This window comes from Nannospalax galili, unplaced genomic scaffold (genome assembly GCF_000622305.1).
Source record: "Nannospalax galili isolate Female #2095 unplaced genomic scaffold, S.galili_v1.0 scaffold1956, whole genome shotgun sequence".
Lineage (NCBI taxonomy): Eukaryota > Metazoa > Chordata > Mammalia > Rodentia > Spalacidae > Nannospalax > Nannospalax galili.
In genome coordinates this window covers 177,848-197,554 of record NW_008337307.1, presented here as the reverse complement: position 1 = coordinate 197,554, position 19,707 = coordinate 177,848, and the positions used below count along the sequence as shown (strand labels likewise).

The 19,707-nt window shown below is 38.7% G+C and overlaps 1 protein-coding gene across 1 annotated transcript in view; it reads right to left on the bottom strand.

Moving 5' to 3' along the window:
* Positions 1–15,252, bottom strand: part of LOC115070244 (membrane-spanning 4-domains subfamily A member 4A-like) — a 28,292-nt gene extending 13,040 nt beyond the window's left edge. The window contains exons 1-3 of the mRNA XM_029563263.1: positions 15,217–15,252; positions 3,496–3,658; positions 2,976–3,101 (exon numbers count right to left, since the gene is read on the bottom strand). Of these exons, the coding sequence (XP_029419123.1) occupies positions 2,976–3,101; positions 3,496–3,615 (246 nt within the window). The 5' untranslated portion in view covers positions 3,616–3,658; positions 15,217–15,252. The remainder of the gene's footprint in view (positions 1–2,975; positions 3,102–3,495; positions 3,659–15,216) is intronic.
* Between the last annotated feature and the right edge of the window lie 4,455 nt (positions 15,253–19,707).

Here is a 19,707-nt window from a genome sequence, read left to right as displayed (position 1 = left end):
TTAATTTTATGTCTTATAGGGTTTATACTGAGTACAATATTGTATAACTGTAATAATTCAACTGTAAACCTAAAAATTTACAGTCAATTTTGAAAGAGATATATCTTAGCTCAGGATATTGTTATTGAATATGTCAGTGCTGTTGTAATGAAATGCTTCTTCTAAGTATGTGGCTAATAAATAAATAATAAAAAACAAAATAAAACAAAAATTGTAAAAATTGTTCCTTCACAATTTCATACACACATCTATCTATCTATCTATCTATCTATCAATCATCTATCTATCTATCATTTATCTATCATCTATCATTTGTCTCATATCTATCACCTATCTATCATCTATCTATCTATCTATCTTCTATCTAACACCTATCTATCTATCATCAATCTACTTACCTATCTTTATCTATCAATCGTCTATCTACCTATCATCTGTCATCTATCTATCTATCAATCATCTATCTATATCTATCAATCATATATTTATCATATATCTGTATATCATCTATCTACCTACCTATTATCTATCTACCTATCTATCTATCATCTATCATATATCTACCTATCTATCATCTATCAATCATCTATCTATCAATTTAGCTATCATATATCTTTCTATCACTATATCTATCATCTATCCATCTATCATACATCATCTATCTATCATCTATCTATCTATCTATATCAATCATCTATATCTATCTATCAATCATCTATTTATCATCTATTATCTATCTATCTAAAGTACTTTGATAATAGGCTCTCCCCATTATGCTCTTAGCCTCCATCAAGTCCCATTGAACTCTTTCTTCTTCTTAAGATCCCCTTCCTACTTGAGTTACTTTTACTGTGACTCACTGTGTTTGATGGGGTTACTCACCTGAACATGGGCAATAAGTTATTTGCTTGAATAAAGAAAACTTACTAGTGGCTATACCATTGAGAAATTCAACTACCCAACCTTCAGCAATCATTATTTGCCTATAGTTCCGTAGAAAGGGTGAGATCTCATGTTATCCTCCCTCATCAATGAAGGATAGTTAACAGGCTCAATCTTATGCAGGTCTTTTGGCAATAACCACAGGTGCTGTGAGGTCATTAGTCCAATAGCCATGTCAAGTCCAGAAAAGTGCTTCTACTTTTTGCCACAACTGGACCAATCTAATGTCACCAGGGAAGAGGGAACTTCAACTGAGGAATTTCCTCCAGTGTATTAACCTTGTGGGTATGTCTGTAGGGCATTTAAAAATTACTGATTGATGTAGGAGGGTCCAGCCCTCTGTGGGAAGTGTCATTCCTGGACAGGTGGTTCTGGGTTATATTTTTAAAAAGCAACTGAGCAAGGCAGTGAAGTAAGTGAGTGAGCAGCATTCCTTCACGATCTCTGCTTCAGTTCCTACCTCTAGGCTGTTTGTGTGCAACCCTACTCTGTCTTCCCCATGAAGGTCTGTACTGAAGCTGAAACAAACCCTTTCTTCTCCAAGTTTCTTTTGTCAGTATTTTATCACAGCAGGAGAAAGGAAGCTAAGACAGACGTCTTCTTGGAAGTGACGTGTGTCTCACACATAAAGCAGCTTGTCATTAGCTCCCTGAAATTCTCTGCAATTTGAGTTATATTACTTCAACAAATACAACCATTTACCATCTAGTCAGCCCAGACATTTGCTGACCACAAAGCAACAAAAACCCACAGTTTTCCTTTTCTGCCTCCAGAAAACATGGACTCCTGGCAAGGATTGAGTTCTTACAGAATTTTCTACCAGATATGGCATATCATCATGGCATCTGGGAGAGGCTTGCAAAAACTAACTTTTCTGCTCAGTACTCATGACATTGTGAAATAGAACTAGTTCCTACAACTTCGAGGGGATAGTTCAGCTTTTGTAGAACCGAAGTCCAAAGTGAGGATCACAAGTAATATTTTAGATGGCAAAATGGTTTTAAAAAATGATCATCTGGGGCTAGAAAGATGGCTCAGTGGTTAAGAACACTAATTGTTCTTGCAGAAGACCTGAGTTCGAATCCCAGCACCCACATGGCATCTAACAACTGTCCATAGCTCCGTTCCAGGGAATCCAACATCCTCTTCTGTCATTCATGGGCATTGCATGACATGGGTGTACTTACCTACATGTAGGCAATACACACATACACATAAAATAAAAATAGTAAATAAAATATTTTTAAAAAATCATCATCCATAGAACAAGAAATACTGTGGTGAAAGCATATACAGTATACAGATCTGTTCACATAGGCAATTCTGCCATGTCTTAAATAGCAAACCCGTACCAATCACCACCACAGCGGCACTGACAGTGTTCATTCCCAAGCTACCTTGAATCTGAAAAGAATGAGAAAATGAGGCTGTCAAAATTCCTTACCTGTAATCCTTCCTGTGTTTGCATGGTCACTAATTGTCACTCAACTAAGATGAGCTGCATTTGAGACTCAACCTGGTGACCGTTCCTACTCAGGACGAATCAGGATGCAGCAGCCAGTAGAGCAGCAGCTCTGAATCCTCAAAGTTCTAAAGCAGACAGCATATTTCCCAGGATGTCATGGGGCAGAGAGCTACATCCATCAGTGAAGCCAATCACTCTCTCCCAAAGGTCACAGAACCATTTCAGCTCATATATAGGGCCATAAAGAATCAGAAAGATTTTATGTGACTAAAACATCTCCCTTTCACTGTGCTCACCCAAGTCTCCATGATAAGACAGTCACCAAACCCCTGGTCATTTCCCTTCCAGCAGCAATGGGCAGTGTTCCAGATATCAAGAACTGATCAAAGAGAGAAGCACTCAGAGCTTGCATTTGCACACCTTTGCCTACAATATCCTCTTGTCTCCCTTGACTGTCCAGTCACCATCATCTACTAAATAGTTGATCCCACCTTGGGACCTGAAAAGAAATGCATGGACTATGGAGTGAGATGGTTGAAGGTCTTGAGGGTAGAAAGATGATACTTACAGAGAAAGATTCCCATGGGTGGTATCCTATTTTAATCAGAATTAAATTGTCAAATAAATCCTGAGTAATCAGAGTCACCATGACTGCCAGGCACAGTGTCGTCAGCCCAATGAGAATCTGAGCCACCTGGAAGGAAAGGAATGTTGTCTGAAGAGGTGCAGCCCATCAGGAGGAAAGACTTTCCCATGATAATTGCACATTTATTTTTCTTCCTTCCTTCAAAACTCGAAATATGGGAAGGCTTTCCATAAAGGAAACAGGTCATGACTTTCACCCATCCAAATGAGGGCTTTGAGTCTAGTCTTAAAATGTATTCTTCTGTTTGTTATATAGATGAAGACAATAGGGGCAGTTTCTTCAATGATAGGTAGCTTTGTTGCACCTCTCCAGTTCCTGAGTTTTTAGGTTTTGTTAAGGTCATTATGGGACAAATGATCTAGAGAGCTGCTTTCTTGTCACCCTAGTCCAGTCAGGAAGTAGTCGTCTCTCCCAGTCCTGTGCTCTGTTCTCATGCACTTACCCCCAGGACCTGTGGCTGCCCCTTCAGGAAGATCAGCAATGTCTTCTGCTGCTGAAAGGGCAGGACCAAGCCATTCAGCTGTCCTGGTTGGAGGACATTCTCACTCATGGGAACGTTCATGGCCAGTCTGCTGTTTGTGTCTTTCCTGGATGTCCAGTTGTTGCTGTTTATATCAGCAAAGAAAGATTTGTCAGTGTCGGTCTACTTCAAATCTCTTCCATCACGGTTGACAATACCTAGGCCCAGGGACTTGTGGTTTCTGAGAATAGGATCTTATTCAATTTGTGTCTGACATGCTTGAATTTTCCCAATAACATTATTTCTATATCTTCCAAAAGAATTAACTCAAATAAATTGTAAATGGTTCTATACCTGACCTTAGCAAAGTGTCAGTGTTAATAACCTTAAAACAATGGGCATGAGCCTAAGAAAACTGGGTGATTTCCTCTCAAAGTTTATAATCCATACATACTCTCTGCTCCTGGGTTTTCTTTAGTTCTGCTTACACTGACCTGCGCATAGCCCAGGCTGTCTCATTTCCCTGATAGACCCCTTCTCAGAGACAAAGCAAGCACCTAAAATGAAGTATGGTTTCTTCCTACCTTTGCATCTTTTCAGAGCACAAACAGCAGCAGCTATTGCCCTTTCTGCTATACAGACTCTACACAGTCCTCCAAGAGAGTGACTTCCTCTGATATGGATATGTGACAGAAAGATCACCAAGCATCCTGTGTTTGTCACTTACTTCCTGTTGTTTATCTCACTCAACTTCCCAGATGACCATCTACAAGTTTTCAAGCTTTGTCCTCTGTTTGTACAATACTAATGTCTTTCCACTTACATGCTAACGATATTGGCTCAGCCGAAGAGCCCATCAACTGATGAATGGATAAAGAATTAATGATACATATACAGAATGGAATAATATTCTACCATAAAGATGAATGAGACTGCACCTTGAATCACATGCAGTCTGAGCAGCTCCACTCTCTCCCATCATTTGGTCCCCCTTCGAGCTTTGGGCCTTGGCACACTCTTTCTATTCTGCTTCAGATCTCTGGACTAATGTCCTAATCCAGACTAACTTAATCTTCCACTTTAATTTGTTAGACTCTCCACAAGCTGTCCCCACCCCCACCTTACCCTTGGCCTCTTGGACTGCCTGCCACAGACCTGCGTATCACTGTGCCTTCATTCTCCTGCACCCTGAGCAGCTCTACTCTCTCCACCTACTCGGGTCCTCCTTCTAGCTTTGGGTCTAGGCCTGCTCCTGCCCTTTCTGCCCCAGATCTTAATCCAGTTCTGCCCACTGCGACCAGATCTCCTGCACCCACACTAGCTCAATTCTCCAGTTTCATTTGTTAGACTCTTCACAGGCTGTCCTCACCCCTGTCTTGCCCTTAGCCCCCCTCCTGCTCTGCCTGCCACAGACCTAAAGCACACACCAAGTAACTTCCCATAGTTGAACAAAAAGCAACCAAGCTACATCAACAATATGAACAGAACCAAAATTCAACTAAACAAAGGCAGAATAGAATGTCCTATCAGATACACAACCAACAAAAGACATCCATATGCTCAAATGGAAATGTAAAATTAAAACTAATATTAAACTAATATGAAAAACAAAGAGAATATGTCCCCTCCAAAACCCACCAGTCTTACAGAAGTGTATTACAATAAGAATCACCCTCAAGGACCCCGACAATGCAGAATTAAGAAGAATATTAATAAACATGATCAAAGAACTTAAAGAACACACAAAGAAAGAAGATAGGCATAACATGTGACTGAAGCTTAGGAAATACAAATATGTGGCTGAATGAAATAAAAAAAACAATTCAAAACTTGAAAAATGAATTTACAAAAAAGATAGAAATATTGAAGAAAACCCAACCTGAAATGAAGATAGAATAGAAAAATTTAATAAATCAAATTGAAACAACAGGAGAAAGCCCCACAAGCAGAATGAATGAAATGGAAAATAGAATATCAAGGCTGGATAATAGATGAAGAACTGGACACCTCAAGAAAGACTATGACAAATTTTTAAAAACACAGGAATGGAATGTGCAGGAAATGTGAGACACCATGGAAAGATGGAATCTATGCATCATAGGCATATAGGCAGAAGAAGAATCTCACGTCAATGACATTGATCAGCTCTTCAACAGACTTATAGACAAAAAATTCTGTAAATGAAGGAAAGACATACTTATACAGATACAAGAAGCACATAGAACACCAATTAGGCAGGACCAGAACAGAAACTCCCCATTGTGTATCATAGTAACAACACTAGATTTACAAAACAAAGAGAGGGGACTAAAAGCTGCAAGAGAAAAACAGTAAGTTACATATAAAGGAAAAACCCATCAGAATTACAACTGACTTCAATGCAAACTATGAAAGTCAAAAGAACCTGGACCAAGATATTTTCATTTCTAAATGAGCATGGATGTCAACCCAGAATACTCTACTCAGCAAAACTATCTACCATAGTCGAAAGGGAATGGAAAATTTTCCATGGCACAAACATACTGAAAGAAAGTACATCCACCTTGGGGCTGGAAAGATGGCCCAGTAGTTAAGAGGACTGCTTGCTCTTGCAGAAGACCCAAGTTCAATTCCCAGCACCAACATGGCAGCAAACAACTGTCCATAACTACAGTTCCAGGGAACCCAATGTCCTTTTTTTGACCTCTGCAAGCATTACACAACAAGGATGCACCTACCTATATACAGGCAATATACTCATACACATAAAAATAAAATTAAAATAATTCATGTCCAACAAACCATTTCTACAGAGAATACTTGAAGCAATACAAAGGACCAAAGATAGGAATGACTATACGCAAGAGGGTACAGAAAGAAAACAAAGGAAGTATAATTATGGAAACACAAAATAGGATCAAGAACAAAAACAAATTAAAATGAAAGTAACCAATACAATTCTTTAAATAATAACTCTAAATATAAATGACCTCAACTTCTCAGCCAAAATATACAGGGTAATTGAATAGATTAAGAAACAAAATCCAGGATGTGGAGAAAGGGGAACACTCATTCACTGCTGGTGGGATTGCAAACTCATGCAACCCCTATGGAAAGCAGTGTGAAGAACTCTTAAAAAACTAAAAATGACCATACCATTTGACCCAGTTATACCACTCTTTGGCATATACCCAAAGAACTCATCCTATGGCAGAGACACTTGTACATCCATGTTTGTTGCTCCTCTTTTCACAGTAGCTAAGAGATGGAAGCAACCTAAGTGTCTCTTGATTGATGAATGGTTAACAAAAATGTGGTATATTTATACAATGGAGTTCTATTCAGCAGTAAAGAAAGATGAAATAATGAAACTTGGGGGTAAATAGATGGATCTAGAAACTGTTATACTAAGTGAAGTAACATGGACTCAGAAAAATAAAAGGCATATGGTTGTTCTCCCTCATTTGTGGATCCTAGCACCAAATCCTTATAAACGGAGATTATTACAGAGTTACACAACTGGTCACACAAAGAGATTGCCTGTGATCTAAGTGGCACATCTAAGAGTCAACCTTTACACCTAAGACTCATGGAACATAGAACAAGGTATGAAGCGAACACTAATGCACCTTTCAATTCTCTTCAAGAAAGTTCCCTCATGTAATAGAGGGCCAGGAAAGAAAAAAGTCACAAATGGCCAAAACACAATGAATGAGAGTCTGCAGAGTATGAGTCCTTGGACACAACTCCTTCGTTGAGGTCCACCCACCTAAGGCTCAGGAACCATTGTGGAAGAGGGGGTGGAAAGATTTTAAGAGCCAGGGAGGAGATGCATGACCATTTAGAAACGATCCTACAGGTACCTGGGACTTTTTTCATACAAACCTACAGCAATAGGGTTAGCATGCACAAGACTCATACAAACTTAGGCAAATAAAAATGCAGCACAAAAATGTGGAAATGAACATCAGGCCCCTATCTTAGTAGAATTATTGGTGACTGATTTACTGCTGGATGGGAAAGAGCTGAACTTCTTGAAGGAAAAGACTCTAGATTGGCTGACTAACTCCCCGTGAATGAACTTGCACTGAGGGACATCCAGGGACACTAGCTTTACATGATAGGCCTTAACACAAATGACAGAATGTATGAACTCCAGCGTAGGGGGGGCTATGGGAGGAGATCAAAGGGGAAGTGGGTATAAAGATGATTTTTCTATACAAACAAAAATTCAATAGAAATGGAAAAAAAGAAACAAAATCAATTTTTTGTTGTCTTCAAGAAACTCATCTTACCTTCAATAGACTAGGCATTATAGTAGGCTGAAAGGATGGAAAAAAATATTCCAAAGAAAATGTCTCTAAGAAGCAAGCAGGTGTTGCAATTCTAATATCTGACAAATAGAATTAAAATTGAAACTAATCAGGAGAGATAAAATTGTCATTTCATTTAATCAAAGGAATAATTGGCCAAGAAGATATTACAATCTTGAACATATATGCACCAAACTCCATTGCACTTTATTTCATAAAAACAGTATTATAGGACTATAAAACATAGATTAACAACAAATCAGTAATAATAGGTGAGTTCATTATCCTATTATCTCCAATAGACAGGTCAACTGGACAAAGAATAAACAGAGACAACTGAATTAAGTGATATCTTACATCAAATGGACATAACAGACATCTACAGAATATTCTACCCCAGCACAAGAATTTACTCAGAAGCCTATGTAAGGTTTTCTAAAATTGACCACATTCTGGGACACAAAATAAACCTCAGCAAATAAAAAAAAAAGAAAAAATTATATGTATTCCATCAGACTACAGTACAATAAAGCTTAAAATCAACACCAACAAAAGTTCTAGTAACTATATAAACTCAAGGAGATTAAGAAAACACACTCCTGAATGATGAATGGGTCAAAGAAGAAATTAGGAAGACAAAGAAGTATTCCTGGAACTGATTGAAAATGATAATACAACACAACAAAACCTCTGGGACATTTTTAAAAGCAGTCCTAAGAGGGAAGCTTATAGCTTATAAGTGCCTACATTAAAAAAATGAAATAAATGACTTAGCAGTTCAACAAATAAATGAACTTAACAGTACAACTCAAGACTCTGGAAAGGCAAGAGCAAACCGAACCCAAACTTAACAGTCTAGAAGAAACAACACAAATGAGAGAAGAAATTAATGAAATAGAAACAAAGAAAACAATACAAAGAATCAATGAATCTAAGAGCTTGTTCTTTGAAAAGGTAAACTAGGTAGATAGATCATTAGCCCAGTTAACCAAAAGAAAGAACAAATCCAAACTGGCAAAAAAGTTAAATCTAGAAGAGCTCAACAGCTTAAACAGACACATAACAAATAAGAAAATTGAAACATAAATATAAAACCTCCCAATTAATGAAAGCCCAGGCCCAGAATGGATTCACAGAAGAATTCTACCAGACAGTCAAAGAAGATCTAAAATCAATACTTCTTAAGTTATTCAAAAACAAAGAAACATAGGGAGAACTTCCAAACTATTTCCATGAAGTCAGTTTCACTCTAATACCCTCTAATACAAAACCAGGTAAAGATACAACAAAAAAGAAAACTATTGGCTCATATCCTTACTTAGTGACTATAGATGCAAAAATTGTGAAAAAATACTTGCAAACCACATACAGACACACATTGAAACGATCATCCATCATGATCAAATTGTCTTTATTCCACAGATACAGGGATGGTTAAATATACTGTCAATAAATGTAATAAACCATATAAATGAACTTACATACAAAAATCACATGATCATCTCAATAGATACAGAAAAGGCTTTTGAGAAAATTCGACACGCATTCATATTAAAATTCCTAAGGGGATTGGGCTGTAGGGAACATAGCTCAACATAATTAAAGCCACAGCCAATGTCATCCTAAATGGAGAAAAACTGAAAGCATTTCCACTAAAATCAGGTAAACGGAGGGAATCCTCCCTTTGAAATGCTGATCAGGGGCTCAAGGGAACACCCAAATATTGGCTATTGCTATTGCTCTTGACTGCCTGCCAGAAAATGAAATAAGACCCTGTTTCTGAAGCCATCACACCCTTAGGTCATAAAACCTGAAGAAATCGATCTGATATTGACCTGGAAGCCTCTTGCCTGAGGACATGTCTCATAGTGTCAATTAGTGGTATGCAAACTGCAAGGGGGAAAAGTTAACAACAGTCTTACTCAGCTGTGAAGCTGAGAACTGCTAACAGGACTGGCAAGAAATCTCCAACAGTACCAATAGCAGCACTTCTATCTTGGAGGTCACCAGAAGCTGTCTGATTGGACCTAAATCCTGTTCAGTTGGAGAGAACTCATGCCTATCGCAGTAAGTCTAGATAAGAACCTGTGAGTCGAGAGATCACAGGTCCATAAAAATCCTACTACTATCATATTTCCAACTGATTTCTAAACATCCTAATACCCATAGATAAGTACATTCTTATATCTCATCAAAAACGTTTCTTTTGGGCCTGGAGAGATGGCTCAGCGATTAAAAGCACTAGCTGCTCTTGCAGAGGACTGGGGTTCGATTCCCAGCACCCACATAGCAGCTACCAACAATCTGTAACTCTGGTTCCAGGGGACTCTGACACCCTCTTCTGACCTCTGCAGGCATTGCATGACACGGGTGTATTTACATGTAGGAAACACACACACACACACACACACACACACACACAAAATAATAAGTGAAATATCAAAAAGTTTCTTTTTACAGTAGATTGACGATATTAGAGAGATCCTAAGTTGGCCAAAATGCAAGGATTAAGTGGCAGTGGGTGCCCAGCACCAAATGGGACATCTATAGCATGTCCCTTACATTAAAAGTTAGGGAACATCAGGAAGAGGGGGCAGAGAGATTATAAGAGCCTGAGACCTAGGATGACTGCTGAGTGTCAGTGTATTCTGAACAGGACAAGGATGTTGCCCCATGAGCTCTCAACAGCATAGTTGTCAGTACAAGATCTATAAAGTCAACAGTTATCAACGTGCCAACATTGACTGAAGGAAAACTTCACAAGGCCCCACATCTGGATGAAGAGCTACAAATAATCAATGGCTTCTGAAAGAGGGAGAAGCAGAGTTTTTTGTTTGTTTGTTTGTTTTTCAAGAATTAGACCTCAATCTTAAATGCTTAGCCCCAAACACATGCAAATAAGGGCAGCACTGGGCACCACTAACCGGAATATATATATTTGTAACATTTCCATCTATGTCCCTTCTCAAATTTATGACCATGTACATATATACATATGGCTGTAAATTTGAGAAGGGACACAGGTGGAAATGATACAAATACAGTGTAGTCATGTATGAAATCTTCAAATAAATTTTTTAAAAAGTCTAAAAACACAAGTAATCTTAATAGTAGATAAAAGTTTATCTCTGTCTCTGTCATGTAGCTTACCCCATCAGAGATATCCATCTGTAAGAAACACGGGACAGGAAGCTGCCTTTCAGAATGATTTCCATCATTCCCTTTATACAGGTGAGAGCTCTTCCTGGTTTTGTAAAACTATTTTCAAAGAGAATCCAATACCCACAGCCTGCATTGTCTGCCTAAGGTGCAGATCATATAGTGTCTTAGAATATGTTCTGACTGGACTCTAGAACAATGGCATTCCACTTTCCTGAGAAGATATCCAATGAATACTGGGCTATTTCCAGGCAAAGGTATGCATCTCTCTTATTTTTTATTCACAGCTGTTGCATTGCATTATAATTTTGATTTTCTGATTTTCTAGGCAACACATCACTCACCAAGGGGATCACCAGATTGTGTCTCCAGTTCAAACCAATAGTTCAGTCACACACAGCAGCCATCTTGAACCAATTACTTTCCCTCAAGGGGCACAGAGAAATCTTCAGAGTTTCATAAGAGGGGAGCCAGTATTTCTTGGGGTATTTTAATGACATTAAGTTTAAGTTGGCATCCTATTCCCCTAATATTACTCTCAGTCAGTTATTGTTTATGTAATCCTTTAATGAAGCCATGGAAATTTATGAACTATTTAGTTAGATGACTTTGCACACAACTTCTATTCAGGCTGTCAGTGTGTCCAGCATGTGGTACTGCTGGATGTAACTTGAGGTTTGAGTTTCTAGAATTCTTGTAGTTAGAGTTACTCAGACCTCAGAGTGTGAAGATATTTTCACTTAGAACAGTATTTATTTCTCCTTTCTCAAGACTTCTTTTCTTCTAGGTGAGCCAGATTCTGAGTGGCCAGATAAATATTTCCATCTGGGTTGTGTTAAATATCTCCCATTTTCTGATGGATTGTATTTGAGGATCCTGGGTTATATTCAATCAAGCTACACAATCATATTGGGACCCATTTTTGTAAGTAAATAGACATTGTTTTGAGTTCTCTCTCTTTTTCTACTTTGTTAGTGTATACAAAATAATGAGCTGTGAAATTTTCAGACAGGCATGTAGCACACTTTGTTCACATTCCCATGTTCCCAAAGCCTCTCTTGTCCTTGTCAATTCTCTTCATTCCCAACCAGTTCTCTTATTAGTTTTGTGTCTTTATTTTAAATCTAGACTCTACATGTGAGAAAAAACATGTAACACTTAACTTTTTTGCCTTTTTATTGAACTTTTGCAAACTTCATGCAATATATTTTGATCATATTTAGGTCCCTTCTCCCATTGGCCAGGGATATTGCCTCTACTAGATACCATAGGCTACAAAAGCTATTGATCTGGGGTCCCATAGGCTTTCAAACAACGCTAGCCATTGCCCTTGCTCTTGGTTACCCACCAGAACTTGATGGTAAGACCCTGTTGGTGAAGACACAGCATACATGAGCTATAGAAAAAAACAAACAAACAAAAACAGAACAAAACAAGAAAACAAGGAGAAATCAAGCTGGTGCTTCAAAGCTTCATCTCTATTGGCTAGTGTTCATAGTCATGGAAGGTGCTATGAAAACTACCTGAAGAAAAAAGTAATCATCAACCTTACCCAGCTGTGAAACCTGAGAGGTACAAAAGCAATTGGCCTGACAAGATAGCTAACTTTTTGAGTCTAGATTGTTTTGTGTCACGTGATCTCTAGTTCCATCCATTTTTCTAGAAAACTTGATTCCATCCTTCTTTCCAGTTTAATAACACTTCACTTTGCATACCAATTTCTATATCTACTCATTTCTTGATAGCTAATCTCGTTCCATTAATTGGCTACTGTGAACTGTGACATAATCATCAAATGTAGGCAGGTACCTTCATTGTATAGTGACTCTGACACCTTCTGGTATATTTTCAGGTGAAGCATAACTGGATTACATAGTAGGTGCAGTTTTAGAAGAACCTCCATACTGTTCTACATAATGTGGCAGCTGATTTTCATTCCTACTAACAGCATATAAGGGTTTCTTTACACCACATTCTTGCCAGCATCTGTTTGTATTTGGTTTTTGTTTTCACTATTATTCCAAATTATTATTATACAAGGTTACACAGTGATTTTCATGCAAGTACATAATATACTTTGAGGATATCCCCTATATATCCTCTAACCTCCCCTTTTCTCTCCTCCCCCCCAATTAGTACCCTTTGTTCCACAGTTTAGCTTCTACTTTTGTGCAATCATTACATACATGATTTTATGTATCTATGAAGAATAAGCATCAAAAAAGAGAGAAAATATGCAATACTTGTGTTTTTGAGGCTGATTTGTCACTTAATACTATTGACTGCAGTTGTATTCATTTTCCTGCAAATAACATAGTTTTATTCTTCTTCATGGTTGAACATTTTTAATGTGTATTTTTATTGAATTTTTGTGCATTTCATACAAAATATCTTAACCAACTTTATAACTTTCCCCCACCAGCACTCCATATAGCCTCCTCTCACATTTCATGCATTTGGTCATTTATATTAGGGTCTATCGAGTCATGTTAGAGTACCCAGATGTCCCTCAGCTCAAGTTCATCCACTAGGGTCTAGTCAGCCTAGCTAGACTCTCACCCTTAAAGAAGATCATCTTGGGGGCTGGAGAGATGGCTCAGCTGTTAAGGACACTGGCTGTTCTTGCAGAAGACCTGGGTTCAAATCCCAGCACCCACATGGCAGCTAACAACTGTCTGTAACTCCATTTCCAGGGGATCCAACAGTCTCTTCTATCCTCCGTGGGCATTGCATGACACAGGTGCACTTACCTACATGCAGGCAATGCATACATAAACATAAAAATAATAAATAAAATTTTAAAAAATATTATTTCTTCCTTACCCAGCAGTAGTCAGCTGCCAATAGTTCTTCAGTTTACATTGGGGCCTGCTGCCCATTTCCCCAGCTGTACTGGGTTTTTGTCTGATTGAGCTTGCATGGGTCTTGTACATTCTGACACCACTGCTGTAAGTTCATATGAGCAACTTCCTAGAGACCCGGAAGACTGTTTCCTTATGGTCATGTGCCTCCTCCTCTGGCTCTTACAACCTTTCTGCCCCTCGTCTGCAATGGTCCCTGGGCCCTGGGCTGGTAAAAGTTCATCTTAGGAGTCCTGTTCCAGGACCCACACTCTGCAGTCTCTTATTCTCTATACTTTGACCATTTTTGGTTTTTGTGTGCAATCGCCCTGTTACTTGAGGGATCTTCATTGATGAGAGTTGAGCAATGCATTAGTATTCTCTCTACCCTTTGTTCCACTATGTTCCTTGAGCCTTAGGTGTAGAGGTTCCATGGTAGATGTGTCATTTATGGTTGTGCAGCTCACTGCTACTTATTTCAATAAATGAAAGTATTTTAAAACATATTTGATCATAAATACTTTAAATTATTTGCAATTTCTAATACCGTAGAATACTGAGAAGCATCTGGTTTTAGAAATATAATTAGAGATGATATGCTCCTAGACTAACTCATTTACTTCATTATTATACAGTATATCCTATCTGGAACTCTCTCAATTATATCAGGAAAGAAAATGGCAAAGAACTGGTAAGTTTCTCATCCATCCAGTTTCAGTCAATTAAGAAAAGGAAACACATTATAATTCCCTCACTATCAAACCCTCAGTTTTCCCTTTACTGTTAATTTGGGTCCCAGAATAAAGTTTTCCCATATCCCATTTGGGTAAATTTGATGAAGTTTAATACACATTCTGCATAACTATTTATAAATTTCAATTTTAGATACATATTTATTTTATTTGACTTTTACTTTTTAATTTGTGAGCATCATATATGAGTACAGTCTTTGCACTATTTCCATCCCTCCCACTTGCCGTCCAGCTCCTCCCACATCCCCCTACCCTACTCCCTCTCAATTTCCTCTTCCTTCTTTGATTATCATTGTTACATATACATACATATATATATATATATATATATATATATATATCACTCAGTCCATTCAGTAGTGTTCCTTTGTACCTGCGTTTAGGGCTTCCCACTTGGGATTACACAACATCTCAGGGAGCTGGTGCCCGGAGAAAACTGATTCTCCCTCCCTCAGGATCCATTGATTGCCTGTAGCTCTTCATCTTGAGGTGCAACTCCATAAAATTCCCCCCATCCATCTACCTTGGTACATCAGTTGCTTTTGTTATCATATGCAGATCTAGTTAGACTCCCATACTGTGGAGATTTCACTGGTGTAGCTCCCTATCATGTCTAGAATGCCTTAAGTAGCAGCAGGTGCTTACCCCTTTGGCTCTTACATTCTTTCTGCCTCCCTTTCTGTGATGTATTTTGAGACTTCAGTGTAGAGGTTGCATTGTAGAGGTCACGTAGGCCTGGGCACCTCACAGACACATATTCTCTGCATTTGACCAGTAGTGGAACTTGATCATAGTCTCCATCTGTTGCAAAAAAGAGCTTCTTTGGTGAGTAGTGAGAGGTCCACTTGTCTATAAATATAATGATATGTATTTAGAATATAGTAAGAAATTGGGTTGGTCTAGGGATGTGACGAATGTAGGCTTTTCTCTAGGGCTGTGCCAACTGCAGCCATATGTACTTGGCTGTGTTGCTGTACCATGCACAAGTTCCCTCCCATTGAACAGGCCTTAGGTTCATTGAGAGATCTGTTGTTTACCCACAAGATAAAAGTGCCACTACTGCACCAATAAGTTTACAAAAATGACCACACAGTTGCGTTTGCTTGTGGTGCTCTGGAGAATGTGAATATCATCTGTTTCCTGGTTCTGTTTCAGATTTGTGGCAGCCTAGGCATGAATGCTGTGAGTGCAGTTTTGGCAGGAGCCTCAGTGTTCATCATTATCATTATTTTCCTTAAGTATCATACAGTAAATTATTTACAAACCTTTCCTACGAATGTATTTCCATATACAGGGACTGAAGTTCTTGGTATTTTTATATACACAAATTCCTAGCAAAGTTTATCTTCATCTCAGCTAACAGAACAAGTATTAGAACCAAGTAACAACTGAAGATAGAGATCAGAACATTTTACAGAGGGATGCTTTCATTGGTGCTGCAAGGTATTGGTATTCAGCTTTAAACACAGTGTATTGAGCTAAATAAAACCTTTAGCTAAAAGGAAAATACAAGGGGTGATGAGGTCTGGGAGGACAGTGTGTACCACACTAACAGGAGAACCTGTGTTTGGATCATCAGCACCTGCATTAAAACCTTGGTGTGCTGGCATGTCCCTGGGATACCAGCACTAGGAAAATGGATAAAGGAAAATCTCTGGAGCTCAAGCTACTATCGCCAAATTGGAGAACTCTGGATTCAGTGAGAGAACATGTCTTTAAAAAATTAAGGGACAGCAGAGGCTGGAGAGATGGCTCAAGATTAACAGTGCTTACTGCTATCTCAGAGGACTGGAATTTGGTTCCCAGCATCCATGGAAGGAAGCTCAGAATAGCCTGTAAATCAAGCTCCATATGATCCAACACCCTTTGTGACTTCCTTGGCAGCCACAGGCACTTACACACCAATAGATGCACGCACATAATTTTTGAAATCCTAAAAATTACTAAAGAACAGTGAATGAGGTAGACACTCAATGTCAACCTCTGGGTTCCACATAGACATGCGCATGCTTATGAATACACACATGCTTTCAGTACACACATGCATATGCACACTAATTCATATACCACACAGATACACACAGACACACACAGAGAGACAGAGAGAGAGAGAAAGAGAGAGAGGGAGAGAGACCCCAAGTATACCGATAATTTTTATTCTGAGCTTCCTTAGTGTGAAAAGAAGAGAATTATTTTGACATCTGTGTTTTATTCTGAATCATGCGGGGGAATGTCTGGAATTCTGTATAGAGAAAACATTTTTACGCCAAATAAATGCAATACAGTGAAGTGCAGGATTGATACTAATTCCTTGTAGTTATAAATGGATTCTAAAAATATTCTCAGCAACAGAACTTCAGCACAAGGGGCATTGCAATCTTGAGCACTTCTGTGACTATGGCTATATAATATAAACCAAGTGACAATGGCATTTTTATGTTAATTATGAGACTGAGGGTGCACCTCTGAGAGTCTGTGTGGTACAGTGGTCAGTATTGTGGCATCTTATGTGGAGACTTTTGAGGGAATCCAGAATGGGGTACTGAACCAGACCTGCTGTGCCTATTGGGGAGCAATGGCAGCAAGCCACTCCTTGGTAGGGGCTCCCTCAGCTCCATTCTTAATTCTCCTCTCCTGGGTGACTGTGACTGACAGGGGACTCTGATAGTGATATTCATCCTCACACTGCTGGAACTCTGCATCCCTGTCTCTGTCTGCATTTGGGTGCAATGCTGTCTGCTGTGATGTGACCTCAGTAAGTGTCTCTGGTCTAGAGGACTTGGAATGCCCTCAGCCATCTTCCTTTTTACCCCTAATGCTCAAAGTAGGAGACATAGAATATCGAGTACTCAAACCATTGTTTCATGTGACAAGTCTGTGTGGGATTCTCCTACCATTTCACTTTTCCTTCAGTTATAGGCAAAACATTACACCATATGATATAAGAGGAATATAAGATAAATTTTCACTGCTGGGAGGTGGCTGTGGCTTCCAGGCTCCTGGTGTGGCCCCCTCCTCCAAGCTACAGTTTAGGGAACAGCAGGATTTATTGGGCTTGTTAATGGAGCATATGGTGGCGGTGAGGGGGTACTTACAGAAGTAAGGGCACCCTTGGGCTTTTTTCCCTACATTCCAGCTGCAGCTTCCTGACCCGCGTCTGGCTGGTCCAAGATGGCAAAGCATCTTCCTTCTCTTTGGCTTCCTGTGTTCCTATCATTAGTCCCGCCCCATCATGCAATTAAGGCTGGCTGATTGGGTGGGAGGCGTGACTCTCTCTGCCCCTCCCCTCCTACAGAGAGTCTTATACTCCAAATAGTTTGAGGCAAGCAGGTGAGAAGCTAGAGAAGGCATCTATCTATGCTTGCCAGTCTGGCTTGCCACTTGGAGGACAAGCTCATCTAACTAGAAGTTTCATGTATGGTTTTGGTTTTTGTATCAGAGAAAGAAAAATCCAGACACCAAGAAAATCTGTAGCACCTGAGGAGACCCAGGACCACGGGCAACTGTTTCTATGGCTTATCTGCTGTATCCTGTCTCTCCACAGGTGGTGATCGACATATCCTCCGAACAGCAGGACTTCTCTATGCAAGCTCCATATCATGAATATGATGAGGTGGCTTTCCAACCTCTTAAGTGGCTTAATATATCAGCTTAATATGTCAACCCTGGTGTTTTGTTTTTTCAGCATTCGGTATGTCAGGGCCAGATAATATTGACGAAATAAATGTTTTCAGGAAAATGAGTTTCCTGTTGTTAATTTTGCTGTGTCCTCTTTGTCTACCCTGAAATATGACTAACTTTTACCATGTTAAATGAAACAAGTAATTTATCTGGATAAAACTAGCAAAATCTCATTTTTACAACTTAAAAGTGTAGGGAAATTTGTAGATGTTTAAGACTCTGTTCTGTCCTTCAAGAACATGTGTTAGGGTGAATGAGTTGTTTGATTTCTAGGAATCCATTCACCATTTTATTGTAAATATTTAAACCATCTCTTATGATATTTTAAATGTACATACACACAATGAAATGGTTACAACAATCAAGCATATTAATACATTAATTATCCAATCTTTGCCTCTTCTTCATGATAAGGTGACCTAAACATCAAGTATTCATGCTAATTTCTAATATTTAATATTCTTAACTATACATCTCCAGAATTTTTTTGTCACACTGCTGCAACTGAATACTGCCTCACCCCCATATCAAAAGCACTTCCCCTCTTGTTAATCACAATTTTGCTCTCCTTTTCAATGTACATTACTTTTCACTTTATTGTGGAAATAAGCAAAATCATGCAGTTTTTCTGTGTTCTGATAATTTCCCTGACTATAATAACTGTTAGGTTTATTCATGATGTAAAAAATGACACTTCTTTCCCATATTATATAGTCTTTCATTCATTCAAATACTAATATGTCTTTATTGATGGATAACATGATGTTGTTTTCATATCTTTGGTTTTTAATGATGCAATAAACATAGGAGTAAAGTGGCTTTGTGAGATGCTGACTTCCTTTCTCTTTATATATCTAGAGTGAGGATTGCTAACTAATATGACAGAACCATTTTTTTTTTGGTCTTTTTGAGACAGGGTCTCTCTGTAGCCCCAGATGTCCTGGAACTCACTATGTAGACTAGGGTGGCCTTGAACTCACAGAGATTCACCTGCACCTGCCTCACAAGTGCTGGAATTAAAGGTGTGCACCACCACGCCTGGCTCGACAAAACTATTTTTATTTTTTGATTTTTAATTCTGTTTCTTGCGAAGCCTACTCAAGCTTGTTTCCATCAATACCACACAACCATTCCATCTTATCCATGTTCTTATCATCATTTCTTATTTTGTTACAGAGATTCACAGGTGTGAAGTGATATCTCATTGTGGTTAACATTCCCCTGTTCTTAGTGTCTGTAATCCGTATTTTTTTGATATGTCTTTTGATCATTTGTCTGAATTCTATTGAGAAATTTAAATTCTGTTTCTTTTCCAAAATTTAAATAAACTAGGCAGAAGAGATAAGGAGGGTCACTTCTTACTCATTAAAAGAAAAATTCTCCAAAAAGGCATTAGAGTTCGAAACACATAGGCACCAAACACAGGTGCAACCAATTCATAAAACAAGTACTACTTGATATAAAATCACA